Source organism: Pseudorasbora parva, unplaced genomic scaffold (genome assembly GCF_024679245.1).
Source record: "Pseudorasbora parva isolate DD20220531a unplaced genomic scaffold, ASM2467924v1 scaffold_31, whole genome shotgun sequence".
In the NCBI taxonomy this organism is placed as follows: domain Eukaryota; kingdom Metazoa; phylum Chordata; class Actinopteri; order Cypriniformes; family Gobionidae; genus Pseudorasbora; species Pseudorasbora parva.
Genome location: NW_027125103.1, coordinates 1060415 through 1081889, shown reverse-complemented (window position 1 = coordinate 1081889; position 21475 = coordinate 1060415). Strand labels below are relative to the sequence as shown.

Sequence of the window (21475 nt, the reverse complement as noted above, 5' to 3'; positions counted from 1 at the left end):
TAAAAAGGTTAGAAAGAAGTATAAATTTGATGACCTAATTTAATATAGAAAAACACAAGCCAATGTGAGAAGGGTTATAAGAGCTGCTAAAAAGAATTACTGGAGAAGTTATTGTGATTCCATAGGGGAGAAAGTAGATAACAGTCTACCTGTTTTGAATAATGAGGATAGAATAGCTGTGACTAATGTAGAAAAGGCAGAAATGTTAGCAGAGGTGTTTGTTAAGGTACACAGTAATGATAACTGTAGCAAGTTCGATATAGTAAGGAAGGAAGAGGACACAGGGGTCGGCTGGACTGTTGATGCGTATCTTTATTTTCTCTTTCTCAATGTCAATAACACACTTCTTCGTGTGTTCTCAGTCAAACTCATAAGCAACAATAACTTCCGGTTCGCGGCACTTCCGGCTTCCGGGTAAACTCAGTCTCTGTGTTCTCGCACCAACAGTCCGACTCTCTCTCTCTGGTCTCCGGTTCCGCTGGTGTTTTATCCCGTCTCCGCGCTCATTACTGGAACAAGAGACAGGTGTTATTGATCTGCGTCCAACCCACTCACTTACCGCTCGTCCCGCGGCCCTCTCTCCCGCTGCAGACCTCGCTGAACCACGCCCCCCTTGCCACAATAACATATCAGAAGAAATGAAAATAAATTGAGAGCAAAGTATAAAGGAACATCCAAATATTATGATGGAGAAAGAGACATCCAATGATAATTTTGATGTGGAATTTTCATTGTATGAATTAAAGAGAGCAGTTGGGGGAGTTAAGCAAACATCTCCAGGAAAGGATGAGATATGCTATACGATGATAAAAAATGTATCCGATGTGTCTTTGAATTATATATTGCGTCTTTTTAATAAAGTCTGGAGAACAGGGAGACTTCCTATATCATGGAAACATGGGGTTATTATTCCTATATTAAAGCCAGCTAAGAACAAGCATAATGCTACAAATTATAGACCTATAGCGTTAACGTCGAATTTGTGTAAAATAATGGAACGTATGATTGTATTCAGATTGAGCTATTTATTAGAAAGGAAAGGAATTATTTCACCTCATCAAAGTGGATTTCGGAAAGGACGCAGTACTTTAGATGCTGCCATATGTTTAGAGACGGATATAAGAAAGGCTCAAGTCAATAAGGAGGTGGTAATAGGTATATTTTTTGACATTGAAAAAGCTTATGACATGCTTTGGAAGGAAGGGCTATTAATAAAGTTAGAACAATTAGGGATAAAAGGAAGAATGTTTAACTGGGTAAAAGATTTTTTGCTGAATAGAACAGTCCAGGTAAGGGTTGGAACATCATGTTCTAGAATATACCGAATAGATAATGGTACTCCACAAGGAAGTGTGTGCAGTCCAATATTGTTTAATATAATGATAAATGATGTATTTCAAAATGTCAAATTAGATATAGGAAGATCTCTTTATGCTGATGATGGAGCAATATGGAAGAGGGGGAGAAATGTATCATATGTAACACAAATCATTCAAACAGCCGTTAATGACGTGGAAAAATGGGCCAATAAATGGAGTTTTAAATTATCAATTGCTAAAACCCAACTAGTCTGCTTTGCGAAGAGAAATAATATCCCTGAAATAAAAGTGAAGCTGTATGATCAGGTTCTGGAACAAGTTAAAGTTATTAGATATTTAGGGATATGGATGGATTCTAGGTTGAATTTTAATACACATGTACAGAAATTGTTAGAAAAATGCAAAAAGGGTATTAATGTATTAAGATGTTTATCAGGGATGGAATGGGGAGCTAGTCGAAAGTCGATACAAAGAATATATTGTGCCTTGATCAGGTCAGTAATCGATTATGGATGTATTATTTATGGATCTGCATCAAAATCGCTTATTAAAAAAGTTGAATCAATTCAGGCACAATCATTAAGAATCTGTTGTGGGGCTTTTAGAACATCTCCTATAGCAGCGTTACAGGTTGAGGTAGGAGAAATGCCCATACATATACGTAAATTGAAATTATCAATGAATTATTGGATTAATATTAAAGGGCATTCAGAGACACACCCAGTCAAAGAAATATTAAAAGAGTGTTGGGAGTATGGAAATAATAGTATTACTAGTTTTGGTTGGACAGCAAACAAAGATGCTTTGACTTTAGGTATTAAGGAAATTCCAGTTAGTCCATCTATTGTTATTTCAGATATTCCTCCTTGGTTGCTTCCTACACCTCAAGTCGATTTTTGTCTTCAATATAAACTCAAGAATGAAAAATCCATACCTAAGGAGGTTGTTGTAAAAGAGTATTTGGAACAAGCATATTCCTCAATGCTCCATATATATACAGATGGGTCAAAGGATCCTATAACAGGATACACAGCAGCAGCTGTATACATTCAGAGATTCCAGGTCAACATTCAGAAAAGAATAACTAATTATGCATCTGTTTTTACAACTGAGTTGATAGCAATTCTATTGGCGATTCAATGGGTGGAGGATGTAAAGCCAATAAGGGTAGTTATTTGTTCAGACTCTATGTCAGCATTAAATAGTTTAATATCAGGGCAGTCAACAACTAGAACAGAATTAATATATGAGATTCTAATAAATTTTTTAAGAATACAGGAAATGGGTATAGTCCTGAAGTTCATATGGGTACCTGCACATGTGGGAGTACATGGGAATGAAACAGTTGACAAACTGGCAAAACAGGCATTACAACATAACAATATTGAAGTACAAATTCCACTAAGTAGGGTTGAAATAAAAGGAAGAATTAAAGAATACATGAATAAAAAGTGGCAAGAAGAGTGGGACAGGGAAATAAAAGGCAGACATCTTTACAATATTCAAAAACGAGTTGGCAAAGGGAGAGAGTGTTTTAATAGTAGGAAAGAAGATATCATCATTTCACGACTCCGAATAGGACATTCTGGATTAAATCATTCATTGTTTATAATAGGGAAACACCAAACTGGATTGTGTACCGCATGCAGTGAAGTAGAGACTATTGAACATGTACTTTTACATTGTGTAGTATTTAGCAGGGAAAGAGAAGAGTTTATTAATAAATTGAAAGATATAGGATTAGTAAATTTTAGTATATCAAATCTATTAAGTTGTGCTTCAGGAGAATCAAGGATACAGAGGGAAATACTTAGTTATCTCAAAGAAACAGGATTGGATAGCAGAATTTAAAATTTATATATGGCATAAATATTATTTATTTTTTTAATTACCTTTAATTTCCTTTTTTTTTTTTTTTTTTTTTTTTTTATTTATTTTTTTAAGTCCCTGTTGATGCTTCACACTCCAGTCCAGTTGGTGGCGGTAATACACCATAAGTTGGATTGTCAACCGCCATTAAACAATACAAGAAGAAGAAGAAGAAGATGATTCAGAATTAAGTTGTAGAGTAGCCTTGCAGGTTTTTGAAAGACGTCTGTGTGGTCTTGGATGATAGCTCCTCATGGCTGTGAGGGAGATTTGTGTTTGGAAAGGGCTTATCTTAGTGATGGTGAAATGAAGCTTTGTGAAGCACCGAGGCTTTCCCCTCAACTGTATCGTAAAAAGGTTCTTTACTCGAAGCTTTTCAACACAGTGCACGCTAACGACATATTGTGGTCATAAGTTGAAGAGCTGCTTGTGCCAGAGGACCCATTCATTTTTTGACTGTTTCATGTAACAATTTACTTTGTGAAATCCACAAAAGCAATAGAAAAAAAAAAATTCTTCTATTTGTTAATTTAGTAGAATACTTATGACATGTGAACAAACGAGCCTATTAATGAATTTATAATTATTATTTTTATAAATGGGACAAATTAACATGTATAGAAACATTTTTTTGTGAATCTGCTTTGATCAACACATGCAGCCTTATTTAAAGAAACTTTAGCCTTAGTCCTAAACCTATGAATTCATAAGCAAGGCTCATGTAGGCATATATAATCAAAAGAAAAGAAAATAATTGTAGAATGGTGAAGTGCTTGTGAACTGGGGAGTTTTAATTTTGTGGGTAATCGAAGAAATCAAAGATTTTTATTAAGGAACAGAACTTGTTCAACAGTGTGGGGGCTAAGTCTATTTCTTTTTTATTTACTACTTCCCCTGCCTTTGAAAATATTCTCTCACATGGGACTGAGGAGGCAGGAGTGCATAAAAATTCCAGGACAAGATGATGAAGATGTGGGTAGACACCCTTCTGGGTAGCCCAGAAATGCAGAGGATTTCTGGGCTTTGCACTTGCACTTCAACTGTGGCATCTGCAGTTGCATTTTTCATTTTCCTGGTTTCCACAACATGGGTGTCCTGTAGATCCCACATACCTAATAGACAGAACAAAATAAAACTTTGATGGAATGTAAATGAATTCTCTGCAATAGCTATGCATGATGCATGCCAAATACACACACACACACACACACAATACAACAAACAGTACCTGAATGGGTTACATCGCTGCCTGTGGCTTCTGTTGTTTCTGGTTGTGGTGAGGGGATTTGAGAGGATGTGGATTGGGTATTTTGGCCTGCTCTAATGATTGCAGCACATTCTGCTGTGAGACGTCTCACAGCAGTCTGTGCATTTGACTGGCTGCAGAAACCTATAGTTTTAAAGCGTGGACCAAGCAGAGTTGCAAGAATCATGACACTCATAGTCTCATATGTAGACATCCTCTCAGAAGAAGTCTCATGAGGTTGTTGCACAGTTGCAAGGCCGTCTCATCATGAACCTGTGAGATCTTTGTACTGATTGCATGCCTCAGCATTCTTACAAGAGGAATCACCTTTGACCCTGACACTCTCTTCTCTTCTGACAGTTCAGTAGAAGCCTCATTGAAGTGACACATTACACCAAGACATTCATTTACTTGCTGGTACTCTTCTGAAGTCAAAGGTGTGAGGTTGGTCTTCAGAGTTACCAAAGCAGCACCTACTGGCTCCCTCTGAGCAAAGAGATGCTCTAACATGGCATATGTGCTGTTCCAACGAGTATCCACCTCCTGGATCAACTTATGAGTAGGTTTGCCCATCTGATTTTGTAAAACCAATAATCTATCTCTTGCTGTTGTGCTAGACTTGAAATGAGCCACAATCTTCCGTGCCTTTAGTAAATGTAATGCAACAAAGCTGACAACCATAAAATGCAAGTAGGCTTATGTTCACGCCCCGTTTGTTACGTGTTTACCGAGGCGATCAAAGCTGCAACAGTGTTAGTGCTGTGAAACTCATTTATGTCGGTGCATTTTACAGATACTGATGAATTTCATGTGTTCACCTTGATAATAAAACATTAATGATGTGTGCGTGTGTAATTATTTCTTTAGACAAGGACAGAAGATCAGACCAGCTTTAAAAAGCTGGAAACCATCACAGAAATTCTAATGGTTTCTATTAAAATACTTTACTTTTGGCTTTTACCATTTAAACCACTACAGATTTTTTTTTTTCTTCGTGTGTGGGACATATTCCATTAGGATGTGATGCCCCCACCAATAGATCCCAACACATATCAGTAAACCAATAAAATTCCCATGAAAACCATTACATGCAATAGAATTTCAGTAAAAGTGTTTTTTATTTATTTATTTTTTGTTTTATTTATTTATATATTTTTTAGCATGGCAGTATCATGTGTGGAAGCACACAAGAAATACAGCCGGCAGGTTTCAAACCTGTCAACATTTGGGCTGTCAAAGCAGTTAGGTGGTTCACTGCAGGAGTAAAGCAGTGTGTTTGCCTCAGAAGGCATTTTCACGTGACAAGTGACGTAATGATACAAGCTCCGGAGCAGTGGTTCATTTCAAGGACCGTTCGAGTTTGAAGCAAGCTTCGGAGCATTGTCAGACGTATCATCACTAGTTGCAACGTCAAAGTCCCCAACCAAATCCGACAACTGATTCCCTTTCCTTTTTTCTTTTTCTTCATGTTTTCACAGATGATTTATGGTGATGTTCCCTGCAGTGACTGAGTCTGGATCTGATGCCAAATTGTGTGCAAGTCTTCTGAAACCGCAAGAGAGTCTCATGATGACCCTTTCTCTGCTCGATGACAAAAATGGCACGACTCAACTTGTGCAGCAGGTTTCTTCTAAGCCATTTCATCGCTGCTTTAGTTCCCTTTCGAGAGAGGTTCCTCGTATTACGTATGGGGAAAACTCCTTTTCTCGAGAATATGAAGCAAAACTTTATTAATAAAGGTATCCATGTAAAGCGTAGTGCCGCTGTACGGCCATAGCCCAGCGCGAGGAGCGCTCTGATTGGCCAGGCCGCGGCAACTGCAGGAGCCTATGGTGAGGCGGCTGAGAGGAACGAACCAATGGGGGGCGTTCCAGAAAGCCCGCCGTAAAAGGTGCTTATATTTGCATGCCTCGCCTTCGCCGGTCACCTTCACTCAGGAGGAACAGCGCCCCTCTCATGCAGCGGCTTGTTCGGTTTTCTTTCGGGGGCCCGTCGCCAGAGGAAGACAAGGACAGCCTCTCCACAGCCGCTTCGGGTAGCGAGTGGTCAGTTTCTGTCTCGGAGCCCCCCGCTTCAACGCAGACCGCCACGAGCTCCAAAACCAATGCTGACGCGGAGCTTATCCGCGTGCTCTCTAAGGCCGTGGAAGACCTCGGACTCGAGTGGTCCCAGCCCGAAGAGCAGCAGCAGACTGGACGAGTGGTACCTAGAAAGCCGCCGCCTCTCTTCTCCTCAGAAGCCCGCGCCTTTCTTCCCTGAGGTACACGACAAGCTTACTAAATCTTGGAAGTCTCCCTACTCTGCTCGCGCGAGATCCGCCTTTTCCTCAGCGCTCTCTACCGTCGACGGCGCCAAGGAAAAAGGCTACGAGTCTCTTCCCCCCCTCGAAGAGGCTGTCGTCATGCACCTCTGCCCGCCCTCCTCCAGAGGATGGCAGGCCAGGGCGAAGCACCCTTCCAAGCCCTGCGGCACCACCTCTGCTCTCGCTGGCCGAGCATATGCCTCCGTGGCCAGGCTTCCGCGGCCCTTCACACCATGGCTGTCCTTCAGGTGTTCCAGGCCAGACTTCTCCGCTCTTTGGACGAGTTTTGAAGGACCTTCGCAGCGCGATGGACTTGGCCCTTCGTGCTACTAAAGCCATCGCGCAAGCCATTGGAAATAATATGGCTAACCTGACGGTCTTAGAGAGGCACCTTTGGCTGAATTTGACCGAGATGAAGGACGCGGATAAAGCCTCCTTCTTGGACGCCCCCATCTCTACTATCGGTCTCTTCGGTCCGTCAGTCGTGGGGTTCGCGGAGCGTTTCACTGAAGCGCAAAAGGCTTCTCAGGCTATGAGGCACTTCCTACCCAAGCGCTCCAGCTCTTCTTCAGGCTCCTCTTCTGGAACGCGCCAACGCTCCCGCTCCACGAACCGCAGCAGGCAGCCTGAACGCCGGGGACCTCGACCCAAGCTTGTGTTGAACCCCGAGCCTCCGAAGCCGTCCTAGCCGCAAGGAGAAAGAGGAGATGGTCAGGTCTCGCCTCGGCCGGACCCCCATCTCTCCCTCCCGGTCTCCCAGTTCCCTGCACCCAGGTGACTGCCGACCTCAGTTTCGCAGCCAATGAGCCCGTTGTCAAACGCACTCTTCTGCACACAAACGCCGTTATGACGGCGACCCAAATAAATCTCAAAAAGAGCTTTTTCTCTGTAGTAAATGTGCCCACTTATCAGTCTGCACTCCTACACTCATATACCCCTCCCACCCATGCTATAAATGTCCCGGCGCCCACTCCACAGTGCACGCCGCCACACATAAGCATTACCCCCTCTATGTCACAAGCACAAAATGGCAGCACTACCAAATTCCCTCTAGTAGGCGACCCTTATCCGCGCCGGCTCCAGCCACTATCGCGTCGGGCTCAGGCCTGGCAAGCCATGCCCGGTGTATCAAATTGGGTTGTGAACATAGTCGAAACCTCGGTGAAAAGCAGCGTCAGTCACGTGCTTCGCACCGAGATTTTGAAACTGTTAGAGAAGGGAGCGGTGGAGCCCGTTCCCCCATCCCGAAGCGAGTCGGGCTTCTACAGCCGATACTTTCTCGTTCCGAAGAAAGACGGAGGGCTCAGGCCCATCCTAGATCCAAGGCATTTGAACAAAGCTCTAATCTCGCTCTTTCAAAATGCTGACGGTGAAACAGATCCTCGCGCACATTCGCCCCGGGGACTGGTTTTTCACGATAGATCTGAAAGATGCGTACTTTCACGTTCAGGTAGCCCCCCACCACAGGCCATTCTTGAGATTTGCCGTCAAGGGGCAGGCTTATCAGTACACGGTCCTGCCATTCGGGTTATCCCTGGCGCCCCGCACGTTTACAAAATGTATGGATGCGGCATTAGCCCCGCTCAGGCTGAAAGGGATGCGGGTGCTCAACTACCTCGACGACTGGCTAGTGATAGCCCAGTCTCGAGCACAACTACTTACACACAGATCCTGGCTCCTCAACCATTTAGACTGTTTGGGTCTCAGGATCAATATCGCCAAGAGCTCGCTGTCCCCCACTCAAAAGATATCTTTTCTGGGCATAATTTTAGACTCGAGACGCATGAACGCGCGGCTAACGACACAGCGCGCGCTATCCGTCCAGAACATGGCGGCTTCATTCAAAGCCGGGACTCGTGTTCCCCTGAAACATTTTCAGAGGATGCTTGGCCTTATGGCCTCGGCATCGTTAGTGCTCAGACTGGGACTGTTACACATGCGTCCCCTCCAGCGTTGGCTACACGCCTGTGTCCCTCCTTACGCATGGAAATGCCCTAGTGGAAAAAAAGTATACTTTATTGTATTTCAAATATATTCTCTTTTCCGATAGTACATTAGAAATATACTTACAAAAAATGTACCATTTCTAAATATATAAAAAAATATATTAGCATCATATTTCACAATACAACTTTTAACACACTTTAAGATAATAGTATTTTAGTATATTTAAAAAAAATATATTTTAGAAAAATATACTTTAAATGAAAGTTCAGTGTACTTTTGTAAAGTGCACTGATTTGAACATTACTTTAAAATATATTTTTTATATATTTTAAACTTATGCTTAAAATTGTCATTGTTAACAATGCACTAAAAGCATATTTTAAAAATACAAAATCAATATCATTAAGCTGTATAAAAAGTTATAAATACTGTTTAAGGTTATTTATTCATGTTTAACTGTTCAAGCTTAAGCATGAATAAACAAGTGATGATAAATTATTATTATATAAATAAATTATTATATGGACTAAAAGCCCATTTTTCAATATACGCAGTGTATGCTATAAGCCCTACTTTAGTTGTGATTTAAGTGTAAACATGTTTATTAAGTTTACACTGGCAAAGAAGAATCCAACAGCACACTTAAAATACAACGCAAGAAAATATGGGTTAAATAGTTGTTTCTTATCGGAATTCAAATGTCTCTTCATTGATCTGTGACCAATCAGATTGTGTTGCTCAATGCCTGCAGCCAATCAGACGCAGAGCTGCTGACGGTACTCGTCTGTATGACGCTCACTCGCGGGAGGTTTGCAGCCTTGCAGGTGAAGCACAATGTTTCGTTACATTATTTATTTAATAAAACACTGCGAGCGGAAAGTACATTGCTCATTCTTCGGACCAGATCAATTACGCCACATCGCTGCCTGACCTTGATGGTGACGATAAACTGTTTTGAAATAAAATGGCCAAACGTTACGCGATCCCGAAAAGCACCGGAAAAAGTCCTTCTGTTTGGAGGTAAGTAGCCTAATATGTAATGTCACTAAACGTGATTAAAAAGTTGAATGAACATGCACTTGACCTTATCTCGTATATTCTGTTAACAGATTGGGTTCTTCACGAGTTTGCTGTCAGCTCCCTGATGATGTGTAAGCGGCCATCAGACGCAAGTGTAATGAGCAGCTCACCAGAAATTTGAATATAATGTGTAATTTATACTTATGTATAGAGATGGTCAGTGGAATTAGTTCAATGATATGTTTTCCTACATCTTCCAGTGTTAATTTAATGAAAATAATAGTAAGTTAATTTTGTTTAGCTTTGCTGAAACCATGTGAAACCATTTATAAAAATCGTTGGGCTTGTTTAATGAAATGTCTCTTCATTAGTTATGTGTGTTAGATTTGATTTCATTTATTGTAATGTCCTTGAAAACAAATGCATTCAACATTGAGAAAGTAAGTCAGTAAGAAATTCATTAAAATGTAATGTAGCACATTTAAAATACTGTATTGTGTGACATTATGTAATTCAAAGTATTTTGTACAATGTATAGCTAAGTAATAACACATTGTATTGTTATGGACTACAAAGTGTATATTTTTAGTCATTTGAATGAGTCATGGTAAATAAAATATATATTATATTCATAGTACATTGCTTGTGTGTTCTGAATATACTGGTAATTAATTTGTAATTTATTAAAACACAAATAAATTATGCTACAACACAAAGTGTACTTATAATACAAATAAAGTGTACTATAACACGAATAAAGTATACTTATAATACAAATAAAATATACTTAACACAAATAAAATATACTTATAATACAAATAAAGCACATTTAATATCACTAAAGCATGTAATTAGTCATTATGCTTAAAGTGTACTAAGTATACTTAAAGTTGTTCCAATTTAGCACACAAAAGTATACTAAATACACTTAAAGTTGTGCTTTAACACAATTTAATTACAACTTAAATATACTTAGTACAAAATTAGTTGTGTCAAAATAGCTCACTTCAAGTTAACTAGTCATTAACACACTTCAAATATACTGAAAATGAGTCGGCCGCAAGTATACTTAGTATACTTCTTTTTCACTAGGGTGGGGCCGTCTTCCCGTCAAAGTGAACCACAGCGTTGTCAAAGATTTGGCTCCTTGGACGGGGACAGAGTGGTATCGGAGGGGCGTGCTTATGGGCACGGTTACGAAGTTGAAAGTGGTCTCGACAGATGCCTCCACTCGAGGGTGGAGAGCCCTACACGAGGGCAAGCCGATCTCTGGCCTGTGGACAGAAACAGAGAAACGGCTGCACATAAACTGTCTAGAGATGAAAGCGGTCGCCTTATCGCTGAGAGCCTTCCTTCCACATATAAAGAACCACCACGTCTTGGTTCGTACAGACAACATGTCGGTGGTAGCGTATATAAATCGCCAGGGCGGCCTGCGATCACATTCTCTTCACCGCATGGCGAAGCATCTCCTTTTATGGGCAGAGCACAACCTGAGCTCCCTGAGGGCGGCTCACGTGCCAGGTATTCTGAATCTGGGTCCGGATATGTTATCCAGGGGACCCATTCCCCCAGGGGAATGGTCTCTTCACCCGCAAACGGTTCTCTTAACTTGGAACACCTTCGGCAGAGCGAAGGTGGATCTCTTCGCCTCAGAAGACAACACTCACTGCCCAATATTTTTCTCCAAATGCAGGGACGCCCTGGCCCATGTCTGGCCCAGTCTCCCGCTATATGCTTTCCCCCCGATCGCGATGCTGCCGCAAACCATCAAGAAAATCAGGGAGACAGCATCCACGGTGCTCCGATCTGATCCAGCTGTCAGACACAGCCCCATGGCCCATTCCGCTGAGGAAAGACCTCCTCACGCAGGCGAAGGGGAAGATCTGGCATCCCAGTCCCGAACTATGGGCCCTCCACATATGGCCCATCAACTGGGAAACCTCTCTGACAGAGTTATGAACACTATTGCGGAAGCTAGAGCCCCCGCGACTAGGCGGCTCTATACTCTGAAGTGGTCGGAGTTTTCTAACTGGTGTGCCGTCCGAAATATCGACGCACGCTCATGTGAAACAGCAGAAGAGCTCGCTTTTCTCCAAGAGCTACTGGACGCGGGTCGTTCCCCCTCCACGCTCAAAGTTTACGTCGCCGCCATAGCAGCTAACCATGCTCAGATCGCGGGACATTCACTAGGGAAAAGTGAGCTCATTGTACGTTTTATTAAAGGGGCTAGGAGATTGAACCCCCCTCGCCCTCCTTCGGTCCCTATTTGGGACCTCGCGGTGGTTTTAGACGCTATGAAGGGTCCCCCCTTCGAGCCACTCCAGACCGCGACCATAAAGCTCCTCTCTCTCAGGGAACCGAGGTTACGAAAGTTACCGAGTACGTTTCCAGGTCTGTTGTCATGAGACGTCAGGGGTTTTTTTTCTTTCTTTTTTTTCTCTCCCTTGTCTGGTTTGTTGTGTGTTAACTGAGTTTCTCTGCAGGCTCCTCGACTAGTTGGAGAATCTGTGCAGAAGCTGAAGGTGGAAGTTCAAGGGAGTGTCTTCAGAGTGACCAAAGAGAGGAAAGTCATGTTCAGACGTTACCTGCCTTTGACCTTCATCCAAACAGACAAACCCATCTACAATCCAGGACAAACGGGTGAGCAGTGCATGACCCATGGTTGAATATTAGAGTTGTAGAGAATCCATTTACACATGGAGTTGTCTTTCAGTACAATCTGGTGGCAGTGGAGGTAAGAATTTGCTCCAGTGCAAGTCTTTGAATGGAGCTGATGTTTTTCTTGAATGGGTGTCTTTTTTGTTTGTAGTTTTTCCTCTGATCTGTTAGTTGTTTTCATAGGACAATCATAATAACCGGATTGGCCAGTGGACAAACGTTTCCTCAACGGGGTGGATCTTGCAGCTTTCTCACAAGTTAAACCCAGAGGCTCAGATAGGGATGTATACAATAAAGGCTTTTATTGGTGACAGAATGATCTCCCATGTTTTTGTGGTGAAAAAATATGGTAAGTCGTTGTTCCTATAATGTACAGCAGCAGTTCAACGACAGATCTGGGCTCCTAATCTGGGCAAGTTTGTTTCCTGCTTTAGTTTTGCCCAAGTTTGATGTTACCGCAAACACCCCACAGACGTACAGCGTTGCCGCTGTGGGACTGAAAGTTGAGGCTTGTGCCAAGTGAGTAAGGCTTGTATTTTCTTATCTTGCGGATGGTCAATTTTTGATGTTACTTGTGACGTTTCCCAGATACACGTATGGCCAACCTGTACCTGGTCAAGTGCTGGTGGAAGTGTGCCGTGAGCCATTTTCATATGTTGCGGTGCCTGGCGTTACCCGCCGTTGCCTGAATAAAACTGCACAGGTTTGACTCCTGCCTTAGAATGGAGGGTTTTCTTCTGCTTGTCTTAAATTTGACCTCCTTTGTTCTGCTACCAGATGAATGCTACAGTCTGTGCTGTCCTTGTTGTCGACACATCAGTGTTTTTTGGCACTACGCTTGAAAATTATATGCAAGTCACACTACTTGTAAATGTGACCGTCACTGAGGAGGGAACAGGTGAGCTATTGGCTGATCTGAACCAATGGCTGTGTATGGAGGGAGTTGACTTTATTTTTTATTTTTATTTTTTTCTTCCTTCCCAGATGTAGTGATGTCAAAATCTGCAATGGTGTCCATTACATTTGAAGTTGGCAAGGTCACGTTTGTGGACCTCCAAGATTATTTTGAACCTGGATTAACAAATAATGGAAAGGTAAATGTCTCCCTGGTTGCAGAAGCCTTTAAATTGGTTCCCCTTCCTAACCTTGGTCATTTGTACCAGATATCCGTGTCTCGTTTCGATGGGACCCCAATTGCAAGTAAAGCTGTGTATCTCCTGGATGGTACCAGCTGGCCAAACAAACTGCTGCTGAATCTGACCACAAACCAGAACGGACTGGCCACGATCTCCCTCAACACTGCTAATCTTCCAAAAGCTGATCTCAATCTGGTGGTACGATTTGCTCTTTATATTTTGTGACTGTAGACCACTCACCCTTGCAAGAAACCAATTCCATTCACTGTTTCCGCAGGTGAGTGTGACTCCAGTGGTTGGTTATGGTTACAAATCCCCATACTTCACTACAGATACGAGGGTTGTTCAACTGACTATAGTGACACTCGAGCAGCCGCTCAAATGTGGTGCTGTGTTTCCAGTGACCGTGAAGTATTCTTTTTTTGGAGAGACTGGCGACTACAGCGCTGATATCGTCTATATGGTGAGTGGACATTTAATTTGTGTGCTGGTCTGTTTGTTCAGCATCTTGTATTGTCTTCTGTCAGGTCCTCTCCAGAGGAGTGATTGTCCTTCATGGATTTCAGAGAGTCAGAGCAAGCGCTTCTAATACTGTCACGAGTGGCTCGGTGTCGTTCCAACTGTCTGTCAGTGTCGCTATGGCTCCAGCAGTGCAGATTCTGGTCTACTGCGTTCTGCCCAGTGAGAATGTAGTTGCAGCTACGGTGTCTTTTGAGACGGAAAGATGTTTCCAAAACCAGGTATGATGTGCGCTAGGATATTTTGGCTTTATGTGGGGAATGGTGACATGCCCTACAGAGCATTGATCCTTGTTCCAGGTGTCTCTACGGTTCTCTCCTGCTACAGCTTTTACTGCTGAGGGAAATGTTCTGACGGTCTCTGCTCAAGCAGGATCTCTGTGTGGCCTTAGTGCTGTAGATCAGAGCGTCCGGATCTTGGAGCCAGGAAGACGCCTGAGTGCTGAAATGGTATCCATGTGCAGTTGCTCTTTAAATCCTTGAGCTTGCTTGACATTCAGGTTCAGCTTTAGAATTTGAGTAGTGCTGACAAACCTAGCTATTATAGGGCTGTTATGATTACAGCAGTGTTGTACCTTGCGCTGTAACGCCTTACATTATAAACTCTGAACATAACATGCCAAAAGGCCTTTAGTGCAATATTTTTACAGAAAGCAATTGTTTCATGGTCCCAGGTGTTTGACTTGCTCCCAGTGCGCTCACTATCAGGTTACCCGTACAGTGTTGAGGATGAACCATGTTTTGGTTTTCCACCCCGTTGAGGCTACAAATCAAGCCTACACAGCATTCAAGGTAGAAAACATTCATAGCCATGTAGTCACTGAATAAGACTCAAGTCAACGACTATTGTTTTGACTCGTTACTATTACAGAGCCTGGGAATGAAGATCGCAACAAATTTTGCTGTACGAGCCCCTCCGTGCCGGCTGTATTCTCGCTTTCCAGACATAGGTTATTTTAGTGAGAATCTCAATGACCTGGTGAACTTGCCTTCAGTTATTGGAGCTTATTCCTCGTTCTTTGTGATATATTCGCATAGTCTGCAGAATAAATATTCTAATATACCAAGAGTGTGTGAAATTGCTTGTCCCTTTCAGTGGTTAATCGTTGTTTTTTTATTACAAGCAAGTGCTGGAGGCGACGCTTCCTCTTCTGATGTGACCATCAGGACTTACTTTCCAGAAACCTGGTTCTGGCAGCTTGCTCAAGTGGGGTTAGTGAAGGATCTTGTTCCTTCTGAAGTACGTATTAGTAAACTCACGAATTCCCCTTTGTTGCTCTTCTGCTGTCCTTCAGAGCCACTGGATCCACACAAGTTCCCCTCGCTGTTCCTGACACCATCACCACATGGGAGACTGATGCGTTCTGCCTGTCCTCAATAGGTTTCGGTCTGGCTCCTCCCGCTCTGCTGACAGTCTTCCAGCCCTTCTTCCTGGAGCTCTCCCTGCCATACTCCATAGTCCGTCTTTTGATCTGAAGGCCACGGTCTTCAGCTATCTGTCCAAGTGTATCATGGTCTGTCATGGTTTATTTACCTTTTATATAATGGATATGTATAGAGAAGGTCCCATCTTTGCTTCATGTGCTCCGTTTCATTGGCAGGTTAAAGTGACTCCAGCTTCATCCACAAACTTCACTCTTACAGAACATCCTGATCCGTACTCATCCTGTCTTTGTGCCAATGGGAGAAAGACCTTCAAATGGGTTCTCTCAGCTCCTGTTCTCGGTCAGTTTTGTACCGGCATTTTCTAAATTTGAAGCGGTGTTGCTCACTTCCTGTCTGTCACCACAGGAACGGTCAATGTGACGGTCAACGCTTCAGCTGAGCCATCCCGCACTCGATGTGGCACTGAGGCCGTGACCGTGCCGTCAAGAGGACGCGTTGACGTTGTCACTCAAAGTCTACTTGTCCTGGTAAGTGTAAAACGGCCTTCAGGAGTTTGACATTGGAACTCGTTCTGCTTTACTGATGTGATGTTTTATTGCTTTTTATAGCCTGAAGGAGTTGAAAGGACAAACACACAGAGCTGGTTACTCTGTCCAAAGGGTTTGTTTGCACTCAATGATTTATCCCTGTTCAGCCAAACATTAGCCTAATGTTCAACGCTGATCCTTTGTTCGGTCTACACGAAGCGTTCTTTCTGAAGACATGACTGTGACACTTCCGAGAAATGTAACTGAGGGATCAGCCAGATGCTCCGTTTCAGTCCTTGGTAAAGCATTTCATGGAGTAGAAAGTGACGCATTATGTTTGGCTGAATAACGTTGTTTCTGATGTGGGCTTTATGCTTATTCCCTTGTAGGGGATATAATGGGTCGTGCACTGAAGAATCTAGATGAGTTGTTACAGATGCCTTCTGGCTGTGGAGAACAGAATATGATCATTCTTGCTCCCAATATTTACGTCCTGCTGTACCTGAAGGTCACGGGCCAACTCACCGCAGCCATTCGAGAAACCGCCACAGGCTACCTTCGAATTGGTATGGATGACCAATCCACTTTAAATGTCTAGGAGCCTAAATGACAAGAAGGTTTAGTCCTGCTCTTCCCCTTAGACTATCAGACTGTCGAACTGCCTGACCAATTTACATGTGGCTTTTGACCTAATCCGGATATCAAGGACAACTGAACTACAGACACGAGGATGGTTCATACAGCACCTTTGGTCATGACAAATCCAATACATGGTGAGCTGCTTCCTGTTCTACTGTTGTGAGTGTATGAGCTGTTATGGCACTTTCGGTTTAAGTTCAGTTTGTCACCACCTTCTTCACGGCCAGGTTGACTGCCTTTGTCCTGAGGTCTTTTGGTCTAGCGGGGCAATTCATCTTCATTGATCCAAATGTCCTGCAGAGTGCAAAGGATTGGTTAAACAGCAAGCAGCGTTCAGATGGCTGTTTCATGCAACAGGGAACTCTGTACCACAGTGACATGATAGACACGTTTTAAGACAATAAACACACAATCGCGGCAATATATGGTTGGTCTGTGTTCTTTATGCCATGTTGGGTGGTTTCATAATAGATTATATTTATAATGCAATGCTATTCCACATAGCTTTTAGCATTGTATATTTTCTGTCAGATTTTTTGACCCGAAGTTACATGAGATCACATATTGTTATATAAAACACTCGACTTATAAATTATAAAGTGATATGAAGCAAGTTTTGAAGCAAGGTTGCTAGGCAACGTGGGGGAGAGGACGCTGGCGTTGTCTGTTCGCCGCTTCTCCACCCACAACAAATCATGTTAATGTACTATTAGATTTACATTTTATTTTATGTCCTTATGTTTGTGACTAGTCTAACAGTCAGAGCTACAATTGGGACTGTTGCTGATTGCTGGCAGCCACTGAGAGGTCGTTGAGAGGTCGTTGTTCGTCGTTTCGCCGTTTTCATACGCTTCTCTAATGTTTACGTTTGAATTGCTGCGGTTGGTTTCTGGTTTGGAGGACATTTGATGTTTCTCGCCACTGGTGCTCACTGGTGGTCTCCCTTGGGCTTGGGCTGCATGGTGGCTGAAGTTTGCACCGGGCTAGCGTCATCCGGGCTCTCGTCGTCGGCGTCCGGCATGATGTTGGGATGTTCTGCTTCTCGGCTGCGCCGCTGTTCCGTCCTGCATTGCGACCGTGGAACGGCTTGGACATCTGCGCCGGCCCCGGTGTGTCCACAGAAGTGCCCGGAGGAATGTTCTGCCTCCTGCATGGTGCTGCAGCGATCCCCATCGTTTGAATCATCATGAAGAAGACCCATCATCTGGTCTTCAGCTGTCGTGCCTCGGCGATGTCATCGGGACACTGCCGCTGGGAGAAATCTGAAACATGGAGTGGACCACAGTGTGCTGCGGAGCTAACAGTGTGCTGCGGAGCTAACAGAGACTTCCACCATCAGCTGTTTTCTGTCCACCATCAGCTCTGTTTCTGTTCACCATCAGCTCTGTTTCTGTTCACCATCAGCTCTGTTTCTGTTCTGTTTTCTGTGTTGGTTGATTGTTTGTAGTATTCTATATTTTTACTTGTTATTCATTTTTTGTTGTTATTCCCCCCCCCCCCCCCCCTTTGTTGCACTTTGAGATTCTTCGGAATGAAAAGTGCATTATAAATAAAATCTATTATTATTATTATTATTATTATTATTATTAAGTTTTGAATAAAACATGATTTTAATCGTATAAATTTAATCGTAAAAAAAATCGCTTGCCCTAGATGCACCTGCCACTGAGTAAATACTTAATTTTTATGAACATTTTCTAAATGTAAAACTACTGAAATGCTTATTTGGACGAAATGCATTCGATAGAGTCTCAGTGGGGGTAAAGTAAGAGGTTTGATTTAGAAATGAGGTTTGAATAGAACAGTTTGAATAGAGAGTCGTTAGTAATTATAATGCAGACAAAAGAATAATAATTAGAGCCACAACCAGTCCGCAGAAGTGTGAATGTGTGCCGGGGAGACAAACTGAATGGGGCAGTTTGCACCTCAAAACAATAGAGGCAATATACTGAATGAAAGCTGAGAAGACATGGCAATAAACATCAGTTGATATTTTAGAGATATCTCAAAATAAAATCACATGAAACGATCTTGTAAAACGTTTAATAACATTCCGAGTTTTAGACTTATCATCTTCAGATCTGAAATACAGTATAACATGGTCAGACTTGTGGCTTTAGCTGTAGTGCATTTCTAGATTCCTCCAAGGCCAACTTCAATTTTATTTTCATAAAGATATTTCATACAAATACATTTCTAATAACTTTACAAAATTTTGAAGCTTATTATAGATTTTTTTGATTATAAAAAATATTATCATTTTGACTGTACAGTAAACTGCCAGGTGTCTGCTTTCAAATGAGACCATAATTATGCTTTTAGTGCAAAGGATTCACCAACTGTATTTGTTTCAGTCTGAGTATGCATTTCCTAGGATTTTTTTTAAAAGTTGTGATTTAGGTTAACAGGTTAATCTGGTGCTTGTTTTCAGGACACAGTGGTGGCTCTTCATGCCCTGTCCGTGTATGCTGCTCAAGTGTTTAGTTTGGACAGCTCCAGCACCGTTACTGTACAGTCCTCTGTGGTAGGAGGAGACTCTTATAGTTTAACCGTGAATCGGGACAACAGGCTGCTGTATCAGGAGAAACCGCTGAAGAACTTTCCTGGCAAATATAGTGTTAAAGCCTCAGGATCCGTGCAGGTCTGTATCTTCACCTCCTGTGTCTTGTGCAAACCCAGTTTATTAAAAATCTCTCCGTACGTAAAAAAAAAAAAAAAAAAAAAATATTTCCCCCTCTATTTCTCCTTTCTTCTTTCCTTTTCTGGTCTTTGCTACTCTGAGCCGTGTACAAATCTTAGTATTTAGGGCACTTTTTGTGTTTCGTTGCCTCTTCTTGACGGATCGCTTCCTGTTCTCCTGAGTTGTAAGTCGCTTTGGATAAAAGCGTCTGCTAAATGCATCAATGTAAATGTAAATGTAAATGTAATGTACTATAGATTGCATGTTTCTACAACATCCCAACACCCGTTAAAGTCACCAGGACACTGAGTGTTGAAGCGGCGGTTAAGGGAGACTGCCAACGGCTGGGAGCCAATCTCAAGTTGAACTTCATAGTGAAGTGAGGATGGCTTTGGCTTGGTTTCCTGAAACCAGCTCTTGTTTGACTCTTGCAAAAGGGAGCTGTGGTGATCCGGTTGACTAAACTACTAATTTCCCCCATTACCCATTCAGATACAACGGTGTAAAAGCAAGCACTAACATGGTTATCGTGGACATTAAGCTCCTGTCAGGCTTCACCGCAGATACGTCACCGGTTTGTGTTCAAGATGATTTAGTCCCAAGATGCTAGAAGCTCCTTCAAATATAATTGTCTGTCTGTAAACTATGGTTTTCCCCTCAGCTTGGATCTCCACCCCAGTCGTTTGCTCCGCTAGTGGAGCGTGTTGACGCAGATGATGATCATGTCCTAGTGTATCTGAAAGAGGTGAGACCTTGTACACTGGGTATATTCACTAGCTGCCATCTTCGAATACTGTTCATCCTTTCGGTCTCGTAGGTTCCCCAAGGAGTCCCCATGAGCTACACTCTTCGGCTGAACCAGGTTCTTGCAGTGAAAAATCTCAAGCCAGCAGTCATCAACATTTATGACTACTATCAGCCAAGTACGCTTTCATCCTAATCGTGCTTTGCTCTGGCTGAACTCACTGAAATTGATCAAGCTCACTTCATGTTCCTCTTTCAGGTGACGCGTTTGAGACCACCTACACGTCACCCTGTCCATGATTTGACTCGGTACTGGCTGCAAGACATGACTCAAATAAAGTTGATTTTATACAATCAGTCTTTGTTGCCTCGTGTGCACTCAAATTGTCTAAAGATTTATGCATGATTACATGGTTTAAAGTTGCCCTAGAATGATTTGAAACAATATTTCAAATTGTCCTGATATCTAAATAGAGGGTATGTGGCTTATTTAAGGTCAGCTTGTCCAGATCCGGTTTTACAGGTCCATTTACAACCCTAGAAATTCTCCCTAGGATCTAATGCTCTGTTTTCGCCTTATTTGGAAGGGCCGTGAATATTAATGCAGAGTTCTGCTCTGATTGGCTGTTTCACTGCACCGCTAACACATCTATACCATCTGTCATGGCAATGATTTGACAATGATAGCTTCTTAACTTTGAATCACGAACTGAACTGGGTACCGTGTAAATATGTTGTTTGTACAGTAGCGTTACCGTTTGACAGTAGAGTCCTGATTTAAAAGTTGCTTGAGTTAGACAAACAAAGTAATGTAGAAGCCACTCAAAATAGTCAGTGTCATGTTTGCTACTCACCTGCTGCAAAATAAACATACTTCAGTCCTCAAATGTATATTTATTTCACAAGTTGGCTAAAGCCTTGTCAAATGACTATTGTTTCAACTTGGATGGTGGAGAAGGTGACGTTAGCTACAAGGATCGAGTGAGCGACCTGTGAGCAACTAAACAGTAGTAGTTAGATCTAGACAACACAGGATATTATTGTAATGTTGTCTTACTAAGAAACTTTCAATTTAATCAGAAATGGGTTCGTCAGTCAAGAAGTGGATACAATCACTACTTACTGTTTGCAGGAATTTGGTTGTTATCGACCCTTTCTTCAAGACACTGAGCGAATCCTGCTTGATATTGTCCCAGGTTAGAAAAAACTCTCCGTGGTGAAATGGGCTTAGCAAACAAACAACTTTGAATTAAATTGTTGCAGTATCCAATAAACATCAACCATGACTGTTGACTTTTTTTTTTTTATCTGTGGGAAGAGGATGAAAAGTCCTCACATCCCCTGCACAGCCTGGAACATGACATTTATTTCCATGATCTGCCGTTTTCGCTATCCTCGCGTGACGCTTGTTTATCTGCTGAATTCCGCCTGAAAATTAACATGGGCTGACATGCAAATCTTAGGGGCGTACATATTAAGGA

General features: G+C 42.4%; 2 protein-coding genes across 2 annotated transcripts; both read left to right on the top strand.

The window, feature by feature from the left end:
- The first annotated feature begins 10887 nt into the window (after positions 1–10887).
- On the top strand, positions 10888–20317 carry LOC137065783 (uncharacterized). The gene is made up of 18 exons (XM_067437311.1): positions 10888–11227; positions 11780–11913; positions 12190–12273; positions 12317–12346; positions 12548–12713; positions 12799–12883; positions 12953–13067; positions 13142–13262; positions 13349–13698; positions 13778–13963; positions 14890–14968; positions 16321–16439; positions 19002–19211; positions 19508–19629; positions 19743–19824; positions 19912–19995; positions 20068–20173; positions 20254–20317. The coding sequence occupies exons 1-18, from the start codon at positions 10888–10890 to the stop codon at positions 20292–20294; spliced, it is 2454 nt and encodes an 817-aa protein (XP_067293412.1). The 3' UTR covers positions 20295–20317.
- On the top strand, positions 15339–16991 carry LOC137065791 (alpha-2-macroglobulin-like). Its single transcript, XM_067437318.1, has 6 exons — positions 15339–15532; positions 15620–15743; positions 15810–15931; positions 16013–16230; positions 16321–16704; positions 16798–16991. The coding sequence occupies exons 1-4, from the start codon at positions 15530–15532 to the stop codon at positions 16112–16114; spliced, it is 351 nt and encodes a 116-aa protein (XP_067293419.1). The 5' UTR covers positions 15339–15529; the 3' UTR covers positions 16115–16230; positions 16321–16704; positions 16798–16991.
- Positions 20318–21475: the final 1158 nt, after the last annotated feature.